Raw genomic sequence first — 23,006 nt, forward strand, 5'->3', positions numbered from 1 at the left:
CTGCACACGCAGGGTCACCTAGAGCACGTGGCACAGGACTGCGTCCAAGCAGGTTTTGAAGATCTCCAGAGAAGGAGACTCCACAACCTCTCTGGGCAGCCTGTTCCAGGGCTCTGTCACCCTCACTGTTAAGAAATTTTTCCTTATGTTCCTGTGGAACTTTTGGTGCTTCAGTTTGTGGCCATTACCTCTAGTTCTGTCAGTGGCCACCACTGAAAAGAGGCCAGCACCATCCTCCTCACTGCCTCCCTTGAGGTACTTATAGATACTGATCAGGTCCCCTCTCAGCCTTCTCTTCTCCAGACTGAACAGGCCCTGCTCCCTCAGCCTCTCCTCGTAGGGGAGAAGTGTTCTGCAGTATTTCATGTACCAGAGTGTACCAGCTTGTAAAAAAACTTCTCAGAGCCGTGCTCAGATTATACTCTTGTTCCTCTTTCCTCCTTTCCTAAATGCTCAAAGGTAGTGAAAAAATAAACCTAAACACAGCATCTTCTGCAACCCCATTTGCTTTCTGTGCCTCCTTTCAGATGGAGTGAAAGGAACTTCATTTAATTGTTTAAGGAACTTTAGCTTGAATAAATGTGTGTATATGTATGAGCATGTCAGTATTTTTTTAATGTGACAGCTTGAGGTGTCACATTAAAAAAATACTGACATGCTCATACATATACACACTTTATTCAAGCTAAAGTTCTTAAACAATTAAATGAAGTTCTTTCACTCCATCTGAAAGGCAGGCACAGAAAGCAAATGGGGTCTGCAGAGATGCTGTGTTTAGGTTTATTTTTCACCTGCTAAAATGTAGCATTTAGGAAAGGTGTTACAGTGTGAAGCAGGGTAGAATGTTAAAATAAAATGCAAAGTGAAATATTCTGGTGCTGGATAGGTGTGTTCTTCAGTCTTCCAGGTTTCTCTTTACAAAGGTACTAGTGCTGGCTATGTGCAAGTTTCCCTTTCACATGTGGGTGAATTAATTGTATGAAGACACTTGTGACAATCATGAGATTACCGTTATTTTCAAAGATCATAAAGTCTTTATCTGAGGCCATGGTAATTTTTTCTTTTCCAAATACTGTCTTAAATAGCTTTCATAGTAGTTGTAGTATCAGCTATGCTGGCGAATTAATTATATACCATGCTGTTTTGCCACAAGGAAGGCAAATGGGATAAGGTACCTTATGTAGATGCCTTTATGTTATTATATAGGAAGCCAGAAATCCAAAATAAACGTATCTTGAAAGGTAAAGAGGAACCGATAATGGCTGTGATAGCCCAGAAAAAAAGAAAATAGGTGTTGTTTGGGTTGTGCTAATAATAGAAAAATTCTGAGTGGAGAGGAGCAAGAGGATGTACAACTGCTGTCCCCCACTGCAACACCACCCCCGATGGGAATAGCTCAATAATAATTGAAGAATCATCTCCTCAAGTGAGAAACGAGCAGAAGGATTGAAGGAAGGATAAAACACTGCAGCTAGCCCAAGTCATAATACTTATTAACTGCTACAGTCTGTCAGCAGACTGGGCTATAACACTTTCAGCAGTGATGCGCAGCAATGGGATGGTGAAAGAGCTCTAGATAAGCATGATTGGAGTCCCAGGCATGGTGTGAATCCTGCAGGTAGAGAAGTGATGGGAAAAGAGAGTAGCATCTGCTCTGTGGTCCCTTTAACGTGCTTGCCAGACAGGTTTGGAAGTAAAGAGAAAATCCACATACAAAAGAATACCTGTCTATTATCAGAGGTAAAGCAGCTGGATCAAGAGGTTCAAGCAGAGCAAATTCAAAAGATGTCAGCATAAAAGGAGGAGTTTATCCTTAGCATTAGCATTGTTAAATCCAGTACTGCGTTCTCAAGTAAGTGTATGGGAGTATATGCCTGAAAGAAACTTAGGAGGGGATTCCAAAAAAATGGTAAAAAAAAAAAATGAAAAAGAGGAATGCTAACCAAATGCTGTCAATAGTTTTAAAGTTTTGTTTTAAAAGCGTTTTGTATCATCGGGGTGCAGATTGATGGTGAAGAAGCAGTCCTTAAGATCAATGATCAAAATGGGCCAATTTTCTGGTATCATGGCTGGGTTGGGAAGGCCCAGCTGTAGGGCTCCCATTGGCTCCATCTGATTATTTACTGCTCTTAAATCGTGTAACAGCCGATATTTCCCTGACTTTTTCTTTATTACAAAGATGGGCGTATTCCATGGGATTGTGGACAATTTTAAATGTCCTTGTTGAAATTGTTCCTGCACTAACTGATGAGCTTGTTCAAGACTTTCCCTTTTTAACGGCCATTGCTTAACCATCACTGGTTCTTGGGTGGTCCATGTGAGTGGCAATGGGAAAGTCCAAGCGATGGCGGTTACCCCCAAAGGGTGAGCATTTGTTAACACTACTCCTAGTTGAGCCAGTACATCACGGCCAATTAGACAGGACACTGAAGGGGGCAGTGGCACAATGGAGAACACCACAGTTAATTGCTGCTCATCAAGTTGCAGGCTTACCATTGGCGTTTTTCTGGCCAAGGTGTATCCTCCAACCCCAGTCACTGTTTGCACGGACGCATATGAGGGCCAATGGTTGGGCCAAGCGTCAGGGCTCACTATGCTGGTATCTGCTCCGGTGTCAAGAAGTGCAGTGGTGGCGATCCCTTCCCCCTTGTAAGTGATTCTAACGGTTTTCCTCGGTCGATCTTTCAAATCTAGGGTCAATAAAGTAAGTCCCGTTGACCCAAAGGCTTTGGTACCCCGGGAGTCCATTCCTTCTGGTACAAGTCCTGCAGTGATCTGCGGTAGTGGAACAAGCTGAGCTATACGTTGACCTTGTTCAATCTTTAACGGTGGGTAAGGGGTGTGGGCCATAATTTGTATTTCTCCAGTATAATCCGCATCTATCACTCCGGGGAGCACAAAGAGTCCCATTATAGAGGCTGAGGAGCGCCCCAATAACAAAGCTCCGAACGTGTGTCCGTCGATTACTATAGGTCCTCTGGTTCCTGTAGGTATCTTCGTAGGTCGATCGGTATACAGGGTGACGTCTACTGCGGCTGTCAGGTCCAAGCCGAGGGACCCTGCCGTTGCTGGTTGGAGACAGGAGGTGGCGCTGTTGCTCTTTCCCCGGTCATTTGTGTCATAGCGCGACCGGACGCGCTCTGCTGGCGGTTTCCCGACTTGCGACGGCAGGCAGTTGAATTGTGCGAGTCAGACTGGCAAGTCTGACACCAGACCCCGGTGGCTCGGCACGTCTTGCGTACGTGACCCCCTTTTCCACATCGATAACATTTTGTAGACAAATTAGATCGGAAACGGCCGTTGCTGGTGACTGCGGAGGCTTGGAGAGGTGCAAGAGCAGCTAACACCTGAGTTTGTGAGGCTTCAGCCTGCTTTTTCAGTCCCTCCCCAAGGTCTCTTATAGCTTCCACCAATAATGCCTGAGATCCCGCTGGTATCATTGCCGCCCGTTCTAACAGCTCCTCTATTGCCCAATTCCCAGGTAACGTGGCAATCAGCCTTTGTATGGTAGAATTACTATTCTGCAATGCACATTGTTTCAAAAGTGTTCCCTTCATCCAGCTTGGAGCCCCCGCCTTTTCTATTGCTGCTGCTACCCGGTCAACAAATGTACCGAATGGCTCCTCTCTGCCTTGTTTTATGCCCATATACGGAGGTACCCCTCCCGGCTCTTTTACCCTTTCCAGAGCATTTCTGAACACCCTCATTGCTTCTCTTGCTTTTTCTGGTCCCATCAGAAACTGTGCTTTGGTCCTAAGGTAATTACCTAGCCCCATCAGTTCATCTGCAGTGATCCCATGCAACGGATCTCCTGGCTGTCTTTGTGTGGCTACCGATTCATTGACAAGAGCCTGCCAATGTGCCCCAAAGAGTAATAATTGATGCTCCGTAAGCATAAGACGTGATATCCCTCGCAAATCATTTGGGAGTAACACCTGTGTGTCAAACAGGTAATCTAACATTTGTTTCACGGGCTCGCTTTTAGGTCCAAATTGGCTAACTGTCTGTCGCAATTGCGTTAACAACTTCCAATCCAATGGGTGAAACTCACCCTGCATACCGGCTGGGTTGCCTTGTTGATCATATATGGGTGTAAAGGTGGCTGGAAACGCCATGTAACCAGAAGTTCGCAGGATTGCACTATCCCCTTCAGCGATCGCTTGCTGCGCCACATTCTGCCAGGCCTCTCTCCTTTGTTTTGCCATGTCCTCCATCCGGCCATTTTCATCTCCCGGGACAGACTCCAGTGCCCCAAGAGACTGCCGTGGCGTGGGTGGAGCTGGGGGGGTTGGGGGTCGCGGTGTGTCGCCATCCCCAATTTTGATTTCCTCCCATCCTTCAAGAGTGGGCGCTGAGGGGACCGTACCCGCCTCCGAACTGCTACCCTCACTGGGTGTTACTACGGGCGGAATTGTCACAGTTCTAACTGCTGGAGCCCACGGTTGCTCATCCTCCTGCCCATAATGTAAATTCTTTTTATGAGCCTCAATCGCCTGATCCGCTGCCTTTTTCTCCGCCACCCGTTGTAACAGTGCGTTATGCACCACCCTACATAGTTTCCCTAGTTTTTTAGCTGTCTTATCGTCATCTAACATTGCATCCCATAACTTATCACCCAATTTACGCCACTCCGATAATTCATGTACCGTATGTGGGACAATAAAGCAACCCTTCGCATAGCCCCATGCTAGTAATCACGGTAATTCTTTCTTTAAGTCAATTCCCTGCACGTTATACTGCTGTAAGGTACGAGTAAATAATTCATATGCCACTTGCCTATCCATTTTTGGCGTCAGCGCTGTTGCAGCTCTCCAGGCTCCGGTGGCACGTATGGCCCGAAATCACCTATATGATCTTCAGGGGTGCCATCCTTTCAGCGGATTCTGCACCGTCCCGGCTGCTTGAGGACCCAACTCCTACTTTCTCCACCGTGGCGCGTCCTCCCCCGTTTTCTTTTAGATCAGGAGGGCGACGTCGGGGTCACCATTTGTAGGAGAAAGGGAGACTGCTGACACCAGTTGGTCATCAACAAGACTCGTTTATTAATCATTTTAGACTGCTTCTTATACACTCCTTAATTAGCCTCATGCATATTACAGAACCTGAGCTCATGATTGGTTAAATGCTATTTGCGAAATCAGTACTTGTGGTTCTTCTTCATTCTTGCGGTATCAAACCGGTTCCTGCTTGCTTTTGTTTGTGCAGCTGCAGCAACTTCTTTATCTCAGGGACACTCTGTCCTTTGTCTTACTTAGGCCCTCCGTATCAGCTCTGTCTGGCTATGTCCTTTTTCCATTAACCAGGTTTGAACAATGCTCTCTACAGTTATCAGTCTGATAAAAAAAATCTTTTCATTACAAAGGAAATGATTAGTGATTTCAGAAACACACTGCAGGAGCATTTCTGCAACACATTATGCTCATTAGAGCATCCATCAAAATAGGATAATAATCACTTAAACTAAAATTTAATTTAAAAAAAAAGTATCAGAACCAAGACGGACTTTGTGTAGAAAATGGAAAGAAAGTCCATCCAAAGAAACTTTTAGCAGATATTTCCTAAAGCAGCAAGAAAGTGCCTTCAATTTAGGCTGCAGTCCAACTACTGATGTCAGCCAATTTTAGTGTAGCCTGCTATGGAGACAGGCAATGTCACCCCATCATCTTCTTCTGTTCCTGACTGACTGCTACCCTCCTCTTGTCAGGGATTGCAGCAGGTCTGTGAAATCCCTGGCTCCCTTAGCAGAGAATGTTAACCTTGAAAAGATTAGAGTGTATCTATGAGATAGGGAGTTCACACGGACACAGCAGAAAGTTATTAACAAGTTTAAGGAGGTTTGGCCATGGAGCAGAAACTGGCCAAGCTAAGAATCATCCAATCATAACTCTGTCACTAGCTACTGTCCTTTGTAGTCCTCACCAATAAGCAGCAGCCACGATGAGGAGAGCTCGGTATAAATAATGTACCTGAAAAACAATAAAGGGTAGTTTGCGTTGCATCTACCCCAGTTGTTTGTGTTTTTGGCCGGCACGACTGCAACAACTGGTGACCCCGACGTGATAATAAGAAGTGGACCGCCTGGCGACTGGCGGTGGTGGCGGAACCCGGCGGAACTTGAGAACAGCGGGGAAGCTGCCTGGTCCGGACCTGTGATTTGACTCCTTGTGAAGGTGAGCCGCCGGGAACGGGATTGACACCTCTTAAAGGTGCGAGCGGGACTGTCACCTCTCGAAGGTGCGCTGCAGAGAGCAGAAATACACAGAGATGGGGCAAAACCTGACAAAGCAGGAAGCCCTAGTTTTATCTACATGGAAGGCCTTACTTGCTCAGAGAGGTATTAAAGTTACTGACTATGCGTTACGCCGCCTGTTGCTCTGGTGCCGAGGACAGGGGTTTGAAGCCACTTCAGCTGTTGCATTTAGTGTGAGCGTTTGGCAGAAGGTGGGTGATAAGCTGTGGGATGCCCTTTCTAGAGGCTCTAAAGAGGTAGAGGGTTTACCTACTACTTGGCGACTGCTGCAGGAGACTTTGGAGGATTGGAAAGCGGAGCACAACCAGGAGAGCATTCCGGTGATGCCCGAAAGTTCCCCTCTTTTGGGGGAAGACAGAGAGGACCAGGAGAAGCATCCTTCTCCTATAGAGTCTGTTACGGAGCAAATGGACGTTTTGCAGTGCTCCACGGGCGCCTCTGGGTCATTGAAACATGAAACCAACTCAAGTCATAAGTACCCCTCGCCTGATGAGCTGGTTAAGATGCGGCGACGGGGGAAGTCTCCCAGTGAGCTTTTGCCCCCCGCCCTCTATAAGACACCCGCGCAACAGTTGGCCGAGTGGGAGGCTTTGAATAAACCTGTGCTTCCCTCTGCTCCTCCTGGAGAGGGGGAGAAGGAAAATGATGAAGAAATCCGCAGTAAAAAACGTTCCCCCCCCCTGCCCCCAAGACTCCTCGGACGAGGAGGAGGAGGTGGTTTCTGCTGTTCGTCCTTCTGTGAAAGAGACTATAGGGAGTTCTCAATGTCGGACCTTGAGATTAGCAGCTGAACCCTGGACTCTCCCCCCCCACCATGGTGACTGTGTTGCCGCGACAGCCTGGCAAATTCTGGGATCAGGTTAGAAAAAAGGCAGCCGAAATGGGGCAATGGGATTTGTTAGATAAGATCGGTTGCCCCTCAGAGGCCTCCACTCAAGTTGTCGGCTGTGGTTTGGGAGCTTTTCCTGTGTTTAAGGCGGCCCCCAACTCTGGAAGAAGGGATGAACACAGCACGATTGCCTGGAAAGTAGTGCAAGACCTGCAGACATTTACATCAAAATATGGTATTAACTCTTCAGAGGTAATGCGGCTGATCTGAATTATTAATGCGGATCTTTTAGCCTCGTATGATGTAACCCATCTTGCTCAGATTCTGTTCCAGCCTGTAGAGAATCAAGTGTTTATGGCACACTGGAGGAGGTTAGCTGAGCGGGCTGCACTAGATAACATGCGATTGCCGCAAGGAGATCCGCGGCAGGGAGTTGGGGTTGACGCTTTGATGGGAACGGGTCTTTTTGCTAACCCTGATCTTCAGGGTCAGTGGGACCCTAGTATTCTTGAACAGGCGCAACATTTAGGTATGTCAGCTCTGATACGAACTATGGAGCTGGCATCGCCCCGTCCTAAATATACAACAATCAAGCAAGGGGTTAAAGAGCCATTCTTACAATTTGTTGAACGGATTGCTACATCATTAGAAAAACAAGTAGAGGATGATGACTTGAGAGAGAGACTGTGCACTCAGCTAGCTAAAGATAATGCTAATGAAGATTGTCAGAAAATAACTGAAGCAATGCCAGGGAACCCAACTATTCCTGATATGGTAACAGCTTGCTCAAGAGCGGGAACAATAACACATAAAATGACTGCTCTAGCTGCAGTTCTTCATCCCAATCCCAAGTGCTTTGGGTGCGGTCAGGAGGGGCATATCAAGGCTGCTTGCCCGTTTCAGAGCGCAGCTGCTAAGCGAAAAGGCAAAGCGGCAGGGCATTTTGCCAAGCCTGTGGACAATACTTGTAATTGATGCGGCAGGCTAGGGCATTTTGCCAGACACTGTCGATCTAAATTCCACATTAATGGCTATTCTTTGACGGGAAACGAGGAAACAAGCGCAGGGAGGCGCGCGGGGACACAAGTACCTCACACAGCGATTCCATGCATGGGAGCACCTCCGATGGGTTTATCCTTCTGCGACCGTCTCACAGGGAAAACCCGTGGATCAGCAGGCATGGATGCATCCACTACCGACACAGTAACTCTGTCAACTACGGATATTGTTAAAGTGCCTCTGGATGCAAAGGGGCCTATAGGTCAAGGACTCAGTGCATTATTGATTGAACGGTCTAGCAGTATTTTGAGTGGATTAATTGTTCATGTAGGTGTTATTGATTCGGATTATACTGGGCAAATTTGTGCTATGATGTCTACTCCCTATCCCCCAGTAACCATTCCCAAAGGTACCCGTGTCGCTCAACTTGTGCCTTTTTCGAGTTGTGTTCCTGTTGGGGCCTTAGCACTTTTACAGGAATACGAGGAGCTGAAGTGATGAGAACTGAGGAGCTGAAGTGATGAGAACCGAGGAGCTGAGGCGGTGAGAACCGGGAACTGAAGCGATGGGAACCAAGGCCACCCGGAGAAGATAACGCTCGTTAGCAACTTTTTAATGAACTAGGCCGGCCATAGCCAGATAAGCATCCGGGAGGACCAGCAATAGAGCATCGGAAAGGAATGTCAGCCAGCTGCAAGCTAGTTATGCATGGACACTATAGCTTAACCAATGAGAATGCTGTTGCTTAGCGCGTGTGTACGCTTACAGGTGATAGAATTGTATAAAGCTACACCGTAGAGAATAGTAAACGAATTGAACCTGCTTCACATTGAAGTGTCGTTCATTCCGTCTCGCGGGGTGGGCCTCGGCATCTGGTGACCCCGACGTGATACGACCGTGGGTAGAGTGGAGCCGAGAACGCGAGGGATCCTGCAGCCAGCGGAGAAGTAGCTGGGCGCCCGGGAGAGGCGGATCGTGGCCACGGCTGACCTAGTGAGTCAGGACTGACCTGGTGAGTCAGGGGCAGGATGGGGATTGCTGCATCAGCAACTAGGATGGAAATTGCTGCATCAGCAACGGAGCGTGCTATTATAGAAAGTTTGTTAAAGCTCGCTCAAAAGACTGAAACTGAGATCTCAAAAGACGATTTAATTGACTTGCTGCTGTTTTGTAAGCAGAAAAAACTCATAGAAGAAACTTCTCAGGTATATAAGCTCGAGTCCTGGGAGCGAGTGGGAAAAGAACTGTGGGATGGTGTGCAAGTAGGTTCAAAGGAAGCTCGGCGACTTGCAAAAATATATCGTCCCGTGCGGCTAATGCTTGAACAATTGCACGGGGAGGCTCAAGTCGCTGCTGCTTTGCGAGAGGCACTCGGCGGAGAAAAGGGGGAGGAGAGTGGCTCAGGAGACTCCGAGTGGACTGAAATTATTGAACCGAATCCATACGAAGAAATGGACAATAAGGAAAAAGGGATTTCATCTCGACAGGCGTGTCCAGTAACTCTAGCTGAACGTGAAGTATGGGGGGGAGTGGATGAGTATCTTCCACCGTGGGAGGGGGAGGAACGACCACCCCCGGAACGACCACTCCCCACAGCGCCCGAAATGGACGTGGATCCGATTAAAGTACCGATCCCGAATGGGTCGGATGACGATGACAGTACCATCCAAGGAATGCGACGAGAACTTCGGGAGCAAACAGAGAGAATGACGGAGTTATTGGAACAGATGCGGCGCTTAGATTGTGGGTCCAGGGCAAGGGATGTGAAGGCAGCATATAAGGCTGCCCATAAGGCTATCGTAGAGGGGTTGGAGAATGTGGATAAACAACTGGGGCAATGGGAGGCACGAAAAGGTACTTCTAGCTCTAAGGTGAATGAAGAGGTTATGAAACGACAAAAGGAGTGGGTACTGCAGAAGGTTAAAGAAGGGAGTATGACAATTGACGAAGCAAAAAATTATCTACAGGCAAAATTTGGTATGGAGGGTTACATTTTGGGTGGAGAGATTGAGGAGTTATGGAAGGCTCAAAAGAAAGGGGAAGCAGCTGGAGGGAGCGATCCAGATGAAGAAGGGTTGTTGTCGTGGTTCCGAGCCACTGTAAGTGGAAGTGATAGTGCGGGAAAAAGTAAGGATGTGGCGCCACCTATTGATCCAACTTTTAACGCGGGAGCGCGGTATAAGGGGTTGATAGAGAATGCTCGGTTACAGGGGGACTTTATATTAACTCCAATAGCAGCCCCGTAGTAGTGGGAGCCCAGGGCCCCAAGTGGGAGCCTTTAGATTGGAAATTGGTGCGAGATTTACAAAAAACAGTGATGCAATATGGACATGATAATAAGCTTGTTCGAAACCAAGTCTCTGCTTTGTTTAAATATTCGAGTATGGTTCCTGCAGACAGCAGGGCTATAATGGAACTTCTGCTTTCCTCTACTACCTATATGCTCTGGCTAGCAAAGTGGCAAGAAAGGTTAGAAGAAAAGCAATTGGAAAATCTAAATTGTAGTATGGATGATCCGTTAAGGGTCGCCACTCTCGACCAACTGATGGGAAATGGGCGTTATCGGGCAGTTGAGGCCCAAGCAGCGCTTCACCCTAGAGTATTACAACAATCAAAAAATGCAGCTTTAGCAACCTTTCTTGCTCTGCCACAGATAGGAACACCTCAATTACCATATACTAAAATAATGCAAAAGCCAGGCGAGCCTTTTTTCGGTTTTGTCGACCGGCTGAAGGATGCCCTGGATATGGCACCTAATGTGCCTCCAGAGATGAAAGCAATATTGGCTAAGGAATTGGCAATACAAAACGCAAATCAATCCTGTAAACAACTGTTGGCTACTCTGCCTCCAGGAGCCTCGATTATTCAAATGATAGAAGTATGTTCCCGAGCACCAATGGTTGAAGAAGAGCAGAAGGCTAAAATACATGCCGTGGCTTTGGCTACAGCACTCAAGGAGGGGAGAATATCTGGAAAGGGGGATAAAGGATTTCATGGAGTGTGTTTTCAATGTGGCCTACCAGGACATGTGAAAAGAAGGTGTCCTAACAAATTTAGAGTTGAAGGTGTGGGCCCGAAAGGATTTAATGGGAACTGTGCTAAATGTCAAAAGTTTGGGCATAAGGCAGCAGAATGTCGGTCACGATGTTATAAGAACGGTACACAGTTGCAGGGAAACGGGAGCTGCCGCGTTATGAGGGACGCGGCGAACAAATATCCCCAAATGATGGCTGCCTCTGTGAGCTCTCCTCCGCAACTTGCGGGAGTGCAGGAGTCGATTTGGCCGTGGCAAAATCCACAGTAATTAGAGATTCTGATGTGCACATATTGGAATCTACGTGCACTGGTCCCCTGGGGAAGGGCCTATCCGCTTTGGTGATTGGCCGTTCCTCAGCTTCAAAAATGGGTATTTTTGTTCTACCAGGGTGTATTGATGCTGATTACTCTGGAAATATTGGCATAATGATTAAAATTTTCAATCCTCCTGTTACTATTCCAGCACTGAGCAGGATAGCCCAATTGATACCTTTTCGAGCTCTAGTTCCTAATCCTGGACAGGCCCAGCGTGGAAACAAAGGCTTTGGATCTTCTGGACCCCCCCAGGTTGCCTTTTGTGAAAAAATAACTACTCAGCGTCCGACAAGACTCGTGAGTATGGTGGGACCGGATGGTGTTCGTCTTACTGATGTTGCCATGATGATTGATACAGGTTCAGATATCACTATCGTTCCCAAGTTTGCATGGCCACCTCAGTGGGATCTGCAAGAAATTGATGCTCCTGTGACAGGTATCGGAGGGCAATCTCCTACGCAGGTTAGTCGATGCTTTGTAACCATCATGGATAAAGAGGGAAACAGAGCCATGATAAAACCTTATGTGATGTGTACATCACTGTGGCTGTTGGGAAGGGATGTTCTGGCCCAGTGGGGAATCATCTTGCAGACACCTTTTCCCTAGCGGCCATTGGGGGCAGCTTCCGCCCCACCTTAAAGTTAACATGGACCACGAAGGACCCTGTGTGGGTGGACCAATGGCCGCTGCCAGAGGAGAAGCTGCATTACCTAAAGGAACTAGTTAAAGAACAATTAGACCAAGGTCATATTAAGCCGTCAACAAGTCCTTGGAACACCCCTATTTTCACCATTAAGAAAAAATCAGGAAAATGGAGATTGTTACATGATCTCCGAGCTGTTAACGCATGCATGGCAAACATGGGAGCATTACAGCCAGGGTTGCCTTCACCTGTTATGCTCCCACAAGCATGGCATTTGTTAGTAGTTGATCTGAAAGATTGTTTCTTTACAATACCCCTCGACCCGGAAGACAGTGACAAATTTGCCTTTACGGTTCCTACGATTAATAGGGAAGGCCCATCGGAACGATATCAGTGGGTAGTTCTTCCACAGGGAATGAAAAATTCGCCAACCATCTGTCAATGGTTTGTGAATTTGGCCCTGAAACCGTGGAGGAAAAATCACCCAGATTTAATTACGTATCATTATATGGATGACATCCTAGTAGCAAGCCCTGAAGTTTTACCAGCTACACACGAAGAGGAATTAATTACTTGTTTAAAGGAATTTGGTTTGGTCGTTGCCCCTGAGAAAGTGCAAAGGCAAGCTCCTTGGAATTATTTGGGTATGGTTATCACAGAGGCTAGAATTAGACCCCAAAAGCTTAAATTGCAGACAAAAATTGACACTGTTAACTGTGTGCAAAAATTAGTGGGAGACATCCAATGGATCAGAAATTTTTGTGGTATTACCAATGAGGAAATGGAGCCGTTGTTTCAACTGCTCAGAGGAGCTAAAGAGCCTGCGGAAAAGCGGAGCTTAACTCCACAGGCTGCCACAGCCTTAGAACGAATTGAGGGGAAGATAGCCGGAACAGCTGCCTATAGATTACAGGAAGGGTTACCAATATCTTTGGTGGTTTATAATCGGAAAAGGGAGGTAGCAGTAATCATTGCCCAGATAAATGAGAAGGGGATCTTGTTTATACTCGAATGGGTTTTTCTTCCAAGTCACCTACGACGCACCTTAACTCAGAGGCATGAGGCAATTGGAATGGGAGTTTTGAAAGCCCGGCAGCGTTTACGAACAATTGCCGGTAGGGAGCCTGACAGTATTATTCTGCCTCTAAAGGCTCTAGAGCTAGTCGAAGAATGGTGCTTGCAAAGCGTAGAATTTGCCTTAGCCATTCAGGGAATTAAAGTGGACAATCACTATCCTAAGCATCCTCTCTTCCACACCTCTTTGGAGCTGGAAGAGCGAGAAATCCGGAGCTCAAGACCATTGTCAAACGCGATTACTGTATTCACGGATGCTAGTAGCAAAACTGGAAAGTATGGGTATGCTTTCCGGGAGTCAGATCTCTGGAAAACACAAATTCGGAAAGAGACTGCATCCGTGCAGGTCCTAGAACTAAAAGCTGTAGTTTGGGCATTTTTAACCTTTCACGATCAGCCCATAAATATAGTCATTGATTCCTTGTATGTGGTAGGCATTGTTCAACGAATTAATAGGGCAATTATAGGGCACGTAAACAACCATAGTCTTCAAGCCTTGTTTGTTCAGCTTTGGAACATCATACAACAGAGGAGGTATGCTTTTTGGGTATCACATATCCGTAGCCACACTGCACTCCCTGGTCCTTTAACAGAAGGCAATGCAGTCATAGATAGTGCTGTGTCAGCAGCAGGTATTCCTTGTTCGGTGGAACAGCAGGCATCAACTTCTCATTCATTTTTTCATCAGTCTGCTCAAGCGTTACAACGCGAATTTAAAATTTCCCGAGCAACAGCTCGTGCTATTATTGCTGCTTGTCCTGATTGTGCACGCTTGACCCCTTTACAGGAAATGGGTACTAACCCGAGGGGATTACAACCAAGACAGATATGGCAGTCAGATGTAACAGAGTTTGCACCTTTTGGGCACCTCAAGTATTTACATGTTACTGTGGATACCTGTTCAAAGGCTTTATGGGCCACCCCAGCCACTTCTGCAAATGCCAAGTCAGCCTGTAAACATTGGACTCAGGCAATTGCTGTTTTAGGAAAGCCTGACATCATAAAGACAGATAATGCACCTGCGTATAAGAGTAACACCTGTGCAACCTTTTTCCAGCAATGGGGAATAATCCATCAGACGGGTATCCCTTATAATTCTGGTGGTCAGGCCATTATCGAGCGTCATCATAAAAATTTAAAACAATTATTGTTTGCTTTGAAAAAAGAGGGGGAGAAGAGTCCCTACGAGTTAATCAGTAAAGCATGTTATGTTTTAAATTGGCTTAACCCTCGAAATGATGATAGTATACCTATTTTCACCCATTTTTCTAAAAACCCAGCTGATCTTTCAGGAAAGAAGGTGCAGGTAGAAGTTTTCTGGCCGCAGAAACAGATCTGGGAAGGTCCAGTCGAGTTAATTACGTGGGGACCGGTTTATGCTTGTGTACTTGCAGGAGATGGAGCGACCTGGGTACCAGCCAAGTGGGTACGACCGTGGTTGCGGAACAGACAGGAACAATCAATGGACCAGGATGTCAGAATGGACCAGGTTCAGCTGTTTGGTAATCATCTTGATAACAGTGACAGGAATAGTGCAGGGGAAATGGCAGACAGAAATTCAGCAGAGGGAGAACATTTGGGTCACCATAGCTAATCAGACAGGCCAAAGTGCCTTCTGTCTTAGCTTGGAACGTCCAGGAGACCCTTTTCGTACTTGTTTGATAGGTGTCCCTGTTTGGCAACCTCAAGAATTCAATGGGTACGTAGCTAATTTTGCTGTGCTTAATGATACTCTATTAAATACTACTATGTGCTCTTACCGATCAAAGCGAACGGCAGAACAGTTAGACGGGTGCTGGCAATGTGAAATCATTAAAAGTCTGAATGGCACTTTGACTTCCCCGCCGGAGGAATTAGACTTGTTGGGAAGTCTGAATGCCACAAATACCACCCGAAACGGTGGATGGGTTAGTTTTGAACTGCATAGCAAAGGTGCACTTGAAGAAAGTACATCGCAATGGGCAACAGTTAACTCGGGGCTGAAAATTAATGATGTTTATCTTCACACATATACCCAATGTAAATTAACGAGCTTCTCTGCAAAACGGCTACCACCAGGAGTGTTTTTAATATGCGGAGACCGGGCATGGAACGGAGTACCGTCCAGTCCACAAGGAGGTCCATGTTATCTGGGGAAACTGAGCTTATTTCATCCTAATATATCCCAAGTGATGACCTTTGTATCCAAAAGGAAGAAACGATCGATACATGAGTTAGATTGTACAAAAGTTGGGGATCCAAGATTTTGGTCAAGGGTCAAAACTATCTTCGTGTCCCTGCTTATCCCAGGGAGCACTGCCGCACGAGCAATGACTTCCTTGAAACAGCTAGCATGCTGGACGAGGAATGAATTAAATTTAACATCAGACATTTTAGATCAGCTATCGCAAGATGTAGCTAGTGTAAATCATGTAGTATTGCAGAATAGAGCCGCAGTAGATTTTCTGCTTTTAGCACATGGGCATGGGTGTGAGGATTTTGAAGGTATGTGTCGTTTAAACTTATCCGATCATTCAGAGTCTATCCATAAAAAGATTGCACTCTTGAAAGAAGGGCTGCACAAGTTGAAGGAAGAAAGTTGGGGATTAGAAGATTGGCTCAGATCGTTAGGCTTAGGACCATGGATTACAGAAATGTTGTACCACTTGTGCGTGATCGGGATGGTTATACTCGTGCTTGTGATTATGTTACCTTGCTTTTGCCAATACTTGCAACGCTTGATGCATAATACCGCTAATTCTGTTTTTGAAAAAAGAGGGGGAAATGTTGGGGCCTTAGCACTTTTACAGGAATACGAGGAGCTGAAGTGATGAGAACTGAGGAGCTGAAGTGATGAGAACCGAGGAGCTGAGGCGGTGAGAACCGGGAACTGAAGCGATGGGAACCAAGGCCACCCGGAGAAGATAACGCTCGTTAGCAACTTTTTAATGAACTAGGCCGGCCATAGCCAGATAAGCATCCGGGAGGACCAGCAATAGAGCATCGGAAAGGAATGTCAGCCAGCTGCAAGCTAGTTATGCATGGACACTATAGCTTAACCAATGAGAATGCTGTTGCTTAGCGCGTGTGTACGCTTACAGGTGATAGAATTGTATAAAGCTACACCGTAGAGAATAGTAAACAAATTGAACCTGCTTCACATTGAAGTGTCGTTCATTCCGTCTCGCGGGGTGGGCCTCGGCATGTTCCTCACACAGAACTTAAGGAACGACAAGAAGGAGGCTTTGGCTCTACGGGCCCACCTCAAGTTTTCTGGTCGCAACCTGTATCAGCGCAGAGGCCACAAATGACATGTACCATCTCCAACAAAGGCTATTCACCAACAACGCTGAAGATTACGGGTTTGTTGGACACTGGGGCTGATGTGACTATTATCTCTCAACATTCCTGGCTGTCCTCTTGGCCCATTGTGAACACTGGGATGGGTGTAGTAGGGCTGGGGGGATCCACTCATGGGGGCGTGTCTCTCGTACCTGTGCTGATCACCAATCCTGAAGGGCAAATAGCAACAATCAAACCATACATAACCTCTGCACCCCTGAACTTGTGGGGAAGAGATTGTTTAGGACAATGGGGGGTTAGGATTACGATGGATTTTTGACGGGGGCCACTGCATTGCAGGATGTTCATCGACCCACACTTGCTTTAACCTGGTTAACTGACAGGCCTGCGTGGGTGGATCAGTGGCCCCTAGCAGAGGAAAAGTTGCAAGCCCTGCAAGAATTGGTGTCAGAACAGCTTGTGACTGGGCACATTGAACCCTCTCACAGTCCTTGGAATACCCCTGTATTGGTGATTAAGAAGAAATCTGGCAAATGGCGACTTTTATATGACCTACGACAGGTAAATGCTGCCATGACCACCATGGGAGCTTTACAGCCCAGCCTTCCTGCACCCTCAATGATCCCTATAGACTGGGATATTGTGGTAATAGACCTGAAGGACTGTTTCTTTACCATTCCATTAGCACCTGAGGATAGGGAAAAATTTGCTTTTACTGTATTACCTGTAAACCATTCTGAACCAGCGAAAATATATCAATGGAAGGTGTTACCTCAAGGTATGAAAAATTTGCCAACAATTTGCCAATGGTTTGTTGCTCAAGCTTTATCTCCCGTTTGGGAGCAATTTCCAGACTGTTACTGTTACCATTACATGGATGTTGCCGGCCGCTGTCTCCGGTCTCAGCTCGGGGCTGTATCCGGGCTCCGGTCAACGTGGTGTGTATTCCGCCTGCTGCCAGTCGCTGCTTCCAGTCTCGGCTCGATGGCTGTCTCCGGGCCCGGCAACGAAACGTGTACACCTGGAGGTCGGTCCTTCGGGGACGTCCCCAGCCCGCAAGGGGACAAACCACGTAACACCAATATGGTTGAAGTGGAATGCCGTTTATTGCTTGTTGCTTACTACAGTTATACTCTTTTCAAATGCGGAAGCTGACTTAGTAAGTGCTTAATATGGAATGCAATTGCAGCCGTTCTATTTATGGTTAAAATTGTCCTTGTCATTACTTCCCCCTAGACTTTCCGTCACATCGCGAAATCTTCCGACCACCGGACCCTTCCTCTTAGCCTAAGTCTGGTCAAGCCAGCCCGCTGTCTTGACTCTTTCCTTAAGCCGTGAGGCTAATCTAAGCCTGATCTGGCTTCTCAAACCGGTCTCATCCACATCTCCCCCTCCCCATGCTAAGGGTTCCTCCTGTGGAGCTCGGAACATTCCAAGCCCTAGCTCGGGGTTCTGAATGACCTTCTTATAGGTCCTAGTGGGCCTAGAGACAGACCTTTGGGCTTTATCAGGGGGCAGAGAGGACGGTGGGGCCGTTTCCCTTACAGGAGCGCCCCGGAGGCCGCTGGACGACGAGGTCCAGCAGCTATCAAAGCTGATTTTGCACAATGGGCAGAGAGCCTCCAGCATGGACTCTAGTTTTTCTTTCTCCCTCCAGAGCCTAGCAACCTCTTTTCATAGGCGTAACTTTGTCCCCTGTAGCAGCCCAGCTTCCACAGCGAGTATCGCCTCTCGTTCTTGGTGCCTCCTCCGACACCTAGCCTGTGCTAGCCTGTTCTGTTCTCTCTTTTTACCTCGCTCCTTCTCTTCGTCAGGCGGCCGTCGGTGGCTGTAGGGATATGAGCGAGGGTACGGGCTCAACGTGGAGGTGGCAACCGTGGACTCGGCCATCCATTGCAGGTCTTGTCTGGTCGCGATGGCGTTGAAGGTCGGGGTAAAGGCATCGCCTACTTTCTCATAATCCTCTGTCGTCAGACAACAGAAGGTGAGGTTAGTAAAGCCCAGGTATTTACATCCCCCCTACGTGACAGCATCCATAACGACCAATATGGCTTCGTGGAGGGCTTGTAGGACAATCTCCGTCTAGAGACAAGGTGTCGACTTTCCTTGTCCCCTAATTATAATACTTTCCGTCCCACACCAACCCCTTTTCCTCAAGGGAACAGGGAGACGTCTCTCCCAATTCCCAGCCGACTCTCCTTCAGTGCGTCCACCTGGATTATTGTCGGCAACCCCGAGGCCTCTCCCAATTTATTACCTTGGGCCTTACCGGTCTCCTTTATCCGCTTCGGATCCCGGACCGCCTTAAGCACCTTGTTGGCCAGTTAAGAGCTCCAGGTCTTGACAGTCTTTCTCGGAATATTTATCTATACTATTTATCTATGCTATTTATCTATACTGTAATATAGGGTATACACAAAATATAACTAAGTCTCCGCAAAGCTAGACTACTGGCGGCTTAAAGCAGAATAGGCGTCCTTATTGCAAGTAGCATTATCGCAAGCGTAAGTTTGGTTGCGCTGTTCGGCCTTATCGCATTACTGCAAGCGTAAGCAATACAATACTGTCTGCGGGGGTGCGTCCGTCACACAAGCGCCCCGTGTCGTTCCTCTTCCTCACGCAGTCTTTCATATTTTTCTTCATTCTTCTCCAGTTGCAGGAGCGACGCCTGCTCCTCCTTCTTCCTCTTCTTCCCAACCATTCGATCCTGTGGGTGAAGAGTCATCTCGGGTCTTGGTTAGCTTTGGTCTAATACACCTCGCTGGAACCCATTCCACCCGTTCACCCATCTGCACCGCAGCATACCCGCGACTCTCGGCATTTGCCCTGCTCCTTGCTTTCCTCTTTCAAAGTGAGCTCGGATGGGGCTTCCGACCCTTCTCCTCAGCTATGATGGTTTAGAACGTACAGCGTGCGGCTTAAAATTCTCTGCTGTTCTTTCTGGGGTACTCCTCCTGTATAACCCTCCCCTTCCCCAAGGCGGGTTATTTGTTGCTTGAGGGTGCGGTGGGCTCTTTCTACAATGGCCTGTCCTTGGCTGTTGTAAGGAATGCCATGCTTTAGCCAAATGCCTCATTTCTTTTTAGGTTACAATCCCTAATCTAGTCTATTATTGGTATACACACATAGCGAAGCTATTTACTAACTCTCACTTGCACAAGCTTAACCCGTCATGTACATCTTTGCATCTGCATCCTGTTGGTCTGTGAGTTCTTTTGCATCTGCATCCTGTTGGTCTGTGGGTTCTCATATCTATCTTCTCATCTCCGTGTCCCACTTAGCTATGTTAGAGAGTTCCCTTTCTAATCCCGATCTGTACCGATCCCACTCTTTTCCTTTATAAATTACAACATACGGTCCCTTGATCTCAGTAGGTTTACACAAATTCTTCCCAATATTAATAAGATATACGGGGGAAGTGTTCCAAATATTATCTTGAATGGAATAAACTCCAAAACATAAGGGGATCTAAAGACCACACACACACACACAAACAGCACAAACACAGTTTCTATCCAGTGGCACGACCTCACGTAGCTGTGCACTCCACTAGTGAGTCCCACTGTTTCAATTGCCGAAGCCCATCCTCGTCGCCAATTACGTTGCAAATGGGCTTGGGATTTGGCAATAATCACACAAAGAAGGTGGCTACAGAGAGCCTCTATTCAGGTGAAAGCACATCAAAGATGCAAAGTATGAATAATTACTCTTGAGGTACCATTTGCCGGCAGGATACTGAGACTGAACATTCTCTCGAGTCGGCAGATTAGAGGGTTGCTGACAGGCTCCCAGCTTAGCGGGCGCGCGTCCCCGCGGAGACAACGTAGGTCTCGGTGTTAGGAGTCTCGCCCCCCCCTCTCTCTGCACTGTCTGTTTATGCCCGGTGCATCCTGCCACGTAGGGCCAGTACGTGCCAGCAGGCAGACCAGGGGGTGGAAAAACTCCACCTTCAGTCACATAACCTTCCCTCCTGGGTGCGCAGGTGCGCGTACCAGTAAGTGGGCCCAGCCGTCAGTCTGAGGGTCCTGCCTTTCTCATCTTCCTCCCTTTCGGGTGCTTGATCTGCAAACTAGTTTAGAGGAAGTTCGCTGTTAAGTTCGCTGCAAGCCCGGTCGAGCAGCCGCCTTCAACTGCGTTTTGGAGGAGGTCGGCTGTGAGCCTGGCTGAGCAACTGCCCCCGTGCTTCTCATTGTGCAGCCCGAGCAGGCAAACATCTTCTTTCTATGATTCTACAGATCATCCAAATTTCCACCTTTCAACCATACCTCATGTCAGCATTATTATACAAAGGATACAACACATAATACAGAGGAACACAGCAAACAGAGATAATAGTCCTAATAACGGTTTCTGCCCTCACTTAAGGTATTACAATTCTCCAACCTCCACTTTAAAGGGCAGATCAAATTCCCCTATGCCCCTTACGGTAGGGAAGGCAGTTATCGTTTCCTCCTGCCCGGGGTCTGCCCTTGCCCCCTCCTCCTGCTCCAGTGTTTGCATTTGGCCCTCCTGGGTCCCAAAAGACTCTTGCTGCACGCCACCTTTCGCAATCCTCCCTTGCTAACTCCAAAATGGCTAATATCTTCCCAAATGCCACAAGCTCTTCTGCCTTTCCAGCCATAGCTCGTTGAGTCAATTCTGATTTTATCTTATCCCAATTCTCCTCCCAAAAAATTTGCGAGTGGGAGCCAATTACTCCCTGCCTGACCAATGTATCCAGGTACCCCCTGATGGCTGCCGACTTGATACAAGTCTTATATTCTTTGCCCAGGGTCTTCATCACCTTTACCGCAGTATCCATGCCTCCTGCGCCGTCCTCTGCCTGTGGCGCTGTCCTCCGCCTCCAGGATCACGTCGGGGTCACCACCTGTTGCCGGCCGCTGTCTCCGGTCTCAGCTCGGGGCTGTATCCGGGCTCCGGTCAACGTGGTGTGTATTCCGCCTGCTGCCAGTCGCTGCTTCCAGTCTCGGCTCGATGGCTGTCTCCGGGCCCGGCAACGAAACGTGTACACCTGGAGGTCGGTCCTTCGGGGACGTCCCCAGCCCGCGAGGGGACAAACCACGTAACACCAATATGGTTGAAGTGGAATGCCGTTTATTGCTTGTTGCTTACTACAGTTATACTCTTTTCAAATGCGGAAGCTGACTTAGTAAGTGCTTAATATGGAATGCAATTGCAGCCGTTCTATTTATGGTTAAAATTGTCCTTGTCATTACTTCCCCCTAGACTTTCCGTCACATCGCGAAATCTTCCGACCACCGGACCCTTCCTCTTAGCCTAAGTCTGGTCAAGCCAGCCCGCTGTCTTGACTCTTTCCTTAAGCCGTGAGGCCAATCTAAGCCTGATCTGGCTTCTCAAACCGGTCTCATCCACACATGAATGACATTTTCCTTGCAGCCCAGAAAAGGGAGCAGCTGAACGATCTAGAAAAAGTAGCTAGACAATCCTTACAGCATTTTGGCTTGGTTATAGCACCAGAGAAGGTGCAAAAGACTGAGCCCTGGAAATATTTAGGGCTTACAGTCACTGCCCAGCAAGTGACGCCCCAACCCATCAAACTTAGTGTTAACGTTCAAACACTTACTGATGTCCAAAAATTGATGGGGTCGCTGAATTGGATTAGACCCTATCTTGGTCTCACAATTTCCCAGCTGCAGCCCTTATTGGAACTGCTCCAGCATTCTGTTAATCCTTCTCAACTAGGACTTTGAGTCCTGCAGCGGTTCAAACAATCCAGCAGGTGGAGTCGTTATTACAAACTAAAATTGTATCCCGCATTGACCCATTACAGATAGTTCAATTGTTTGTCCTCATTGAACGGACAACTCCTTTTGGTGCCTTGGTGCAATGGAACCCTGAATGGACAGATCCTTTACATATTCTGGAACGGCTGTTTTTACCTTTTCGACCTCGAAAGACTGCACCAGGATTGTTTGAACTTCTAGCAGACCTTATTATGAAGGCTCGTAAAAGATGTGTGGAACTGACAGGAAGGGATCCGTATCGCATTGTTGTCCCAATACAAACGTAGTATTTTGAATGGTGCTTAGCCAACAAGTATGAAGTTCAAGCAGCTATGGCTGATTTTCATGGGCAGATCTCTTATAATTTGCCCTCACATCCGCTTATTAAGCTTTTTCAGGAAATTACGGTGGGTCAAAAGCACTTGAGCCAAATGGGGCCAGTTGATGGACTCACTGTCTTTACAGATGGATCTGGAAAGACCGGCAAAGCTGCTGTGCTATGGTACGACAACCGAGAATGGCATGACAAGATAATCTTACAAGAGGGATCACCTCAAATAGTGGAGCTGCGAGCTATGGCCGTAGCTTTTCAAATGTTTCTCCAACCTGTGAATATTGTTACGGACTCTGCTTATGTTGCCAATCTAGTTGCACGGCTAGACAAGACGGTTCTGTCTTTTATTGATCAACGTCCATTGTTTTTGGTACTCTTGGACCTATGGTCTGCAATACAACAGAGAACCGAACCCTATTTTATACTACATATTCACAGTCATACTGCATTACCTGACTTCTTTGCTGAGGGTAATGCAAGGGCTGATGCCATTGTGTCTG

At 47.4% G+C, this 23,006-nt stretch overlaps 2 protein-coding genes across 2 annotated transcripts; one reads left to right on the forward strand and one right to left on the reverse strand.

Annotated features, from left to right (window-relative positions):
- Positions 1–3,038: 3,038 nt before the first annotated feature.
- On the reverse strand, positions 3,039–4,214 carry LOC148591986 (endogenous retrovirus group K member 8 Gag polyprotein-like). The gene has a single exon (XM_088536306.1). It carries the CDS (start codon positions 4,212–4,214, stop codon positions 3,039–3,041), a length of 1,176 nt encoding a protein of 391 aa, XP_088392432.1.
- A 5,468-nt stretch (positions 4,215–9,682) lies between these two features.
- Positions 9,683–12,156, forward strand: LOC148591987 (endogenous retrovirus group K member 21 Gag polyprotein-like). The gene is made up of 3 exons (XM_088536307.1): positions 9,683–9,825; positions 10,515–11,236; positions 12,071–12,156. Exons 1-3 carry the CDS (start codon positions 9,683–9,685, stop codon positions 12,154–12,156), a joined length of 951 nt encoding a protein of 316 aa, XP_088392433.1.
- The last annotated feature ends 10,850 nt before the right edge of the window (positions 12,157–23,006 follow it).

This window comes from Tinamus guttatus, unplaced genomic scaffold, assembly GCF_059628265.1.
Source record: "Tinamus guttatus ecotype Peru unplaced genomic scaffold, ASM5962826v1 Tinamus_guttatus_pri_ptg000656l, whole genome shotgun sequence".
NCBI lineage: Eukaryota > Metazoa > Chordata > Aves > Tinamiformes > Tinamidae > Tinamus > Tinamus guttatus.

Bases quoted from the DNA above. Each gene is read 5' to 3' on its own strand.
- LOC148591986 (XM_088536306.1), bottom strand. From the start codon at position 4,214: ATGGAGGACATGGCAAAACAAAGGAGAGAGGCCTGGCAGAATGTGGCG.
- LOC148591987 (XM_088536307.1), top strand. From the start codon at position 9,683: ATGGACGTGGATCCGATTAAAGTACCGATCCCGAATGGGTCGGATGAC. The intron at 9,826-10,514 runs GTCCAGGGCAAG...TTCCTCTACTAC, and splicing joins ATGCGGCGCTTAGATTGTGG to CTATATGCTCTGGCTAGCAA. The intron at 11,237-12,070 runs GTACACAGTTGC...CCCACCTTAAAG, and splicing joins GTCACGATGTTATAAGAACG to TTAACATGGACCACGAAGGA.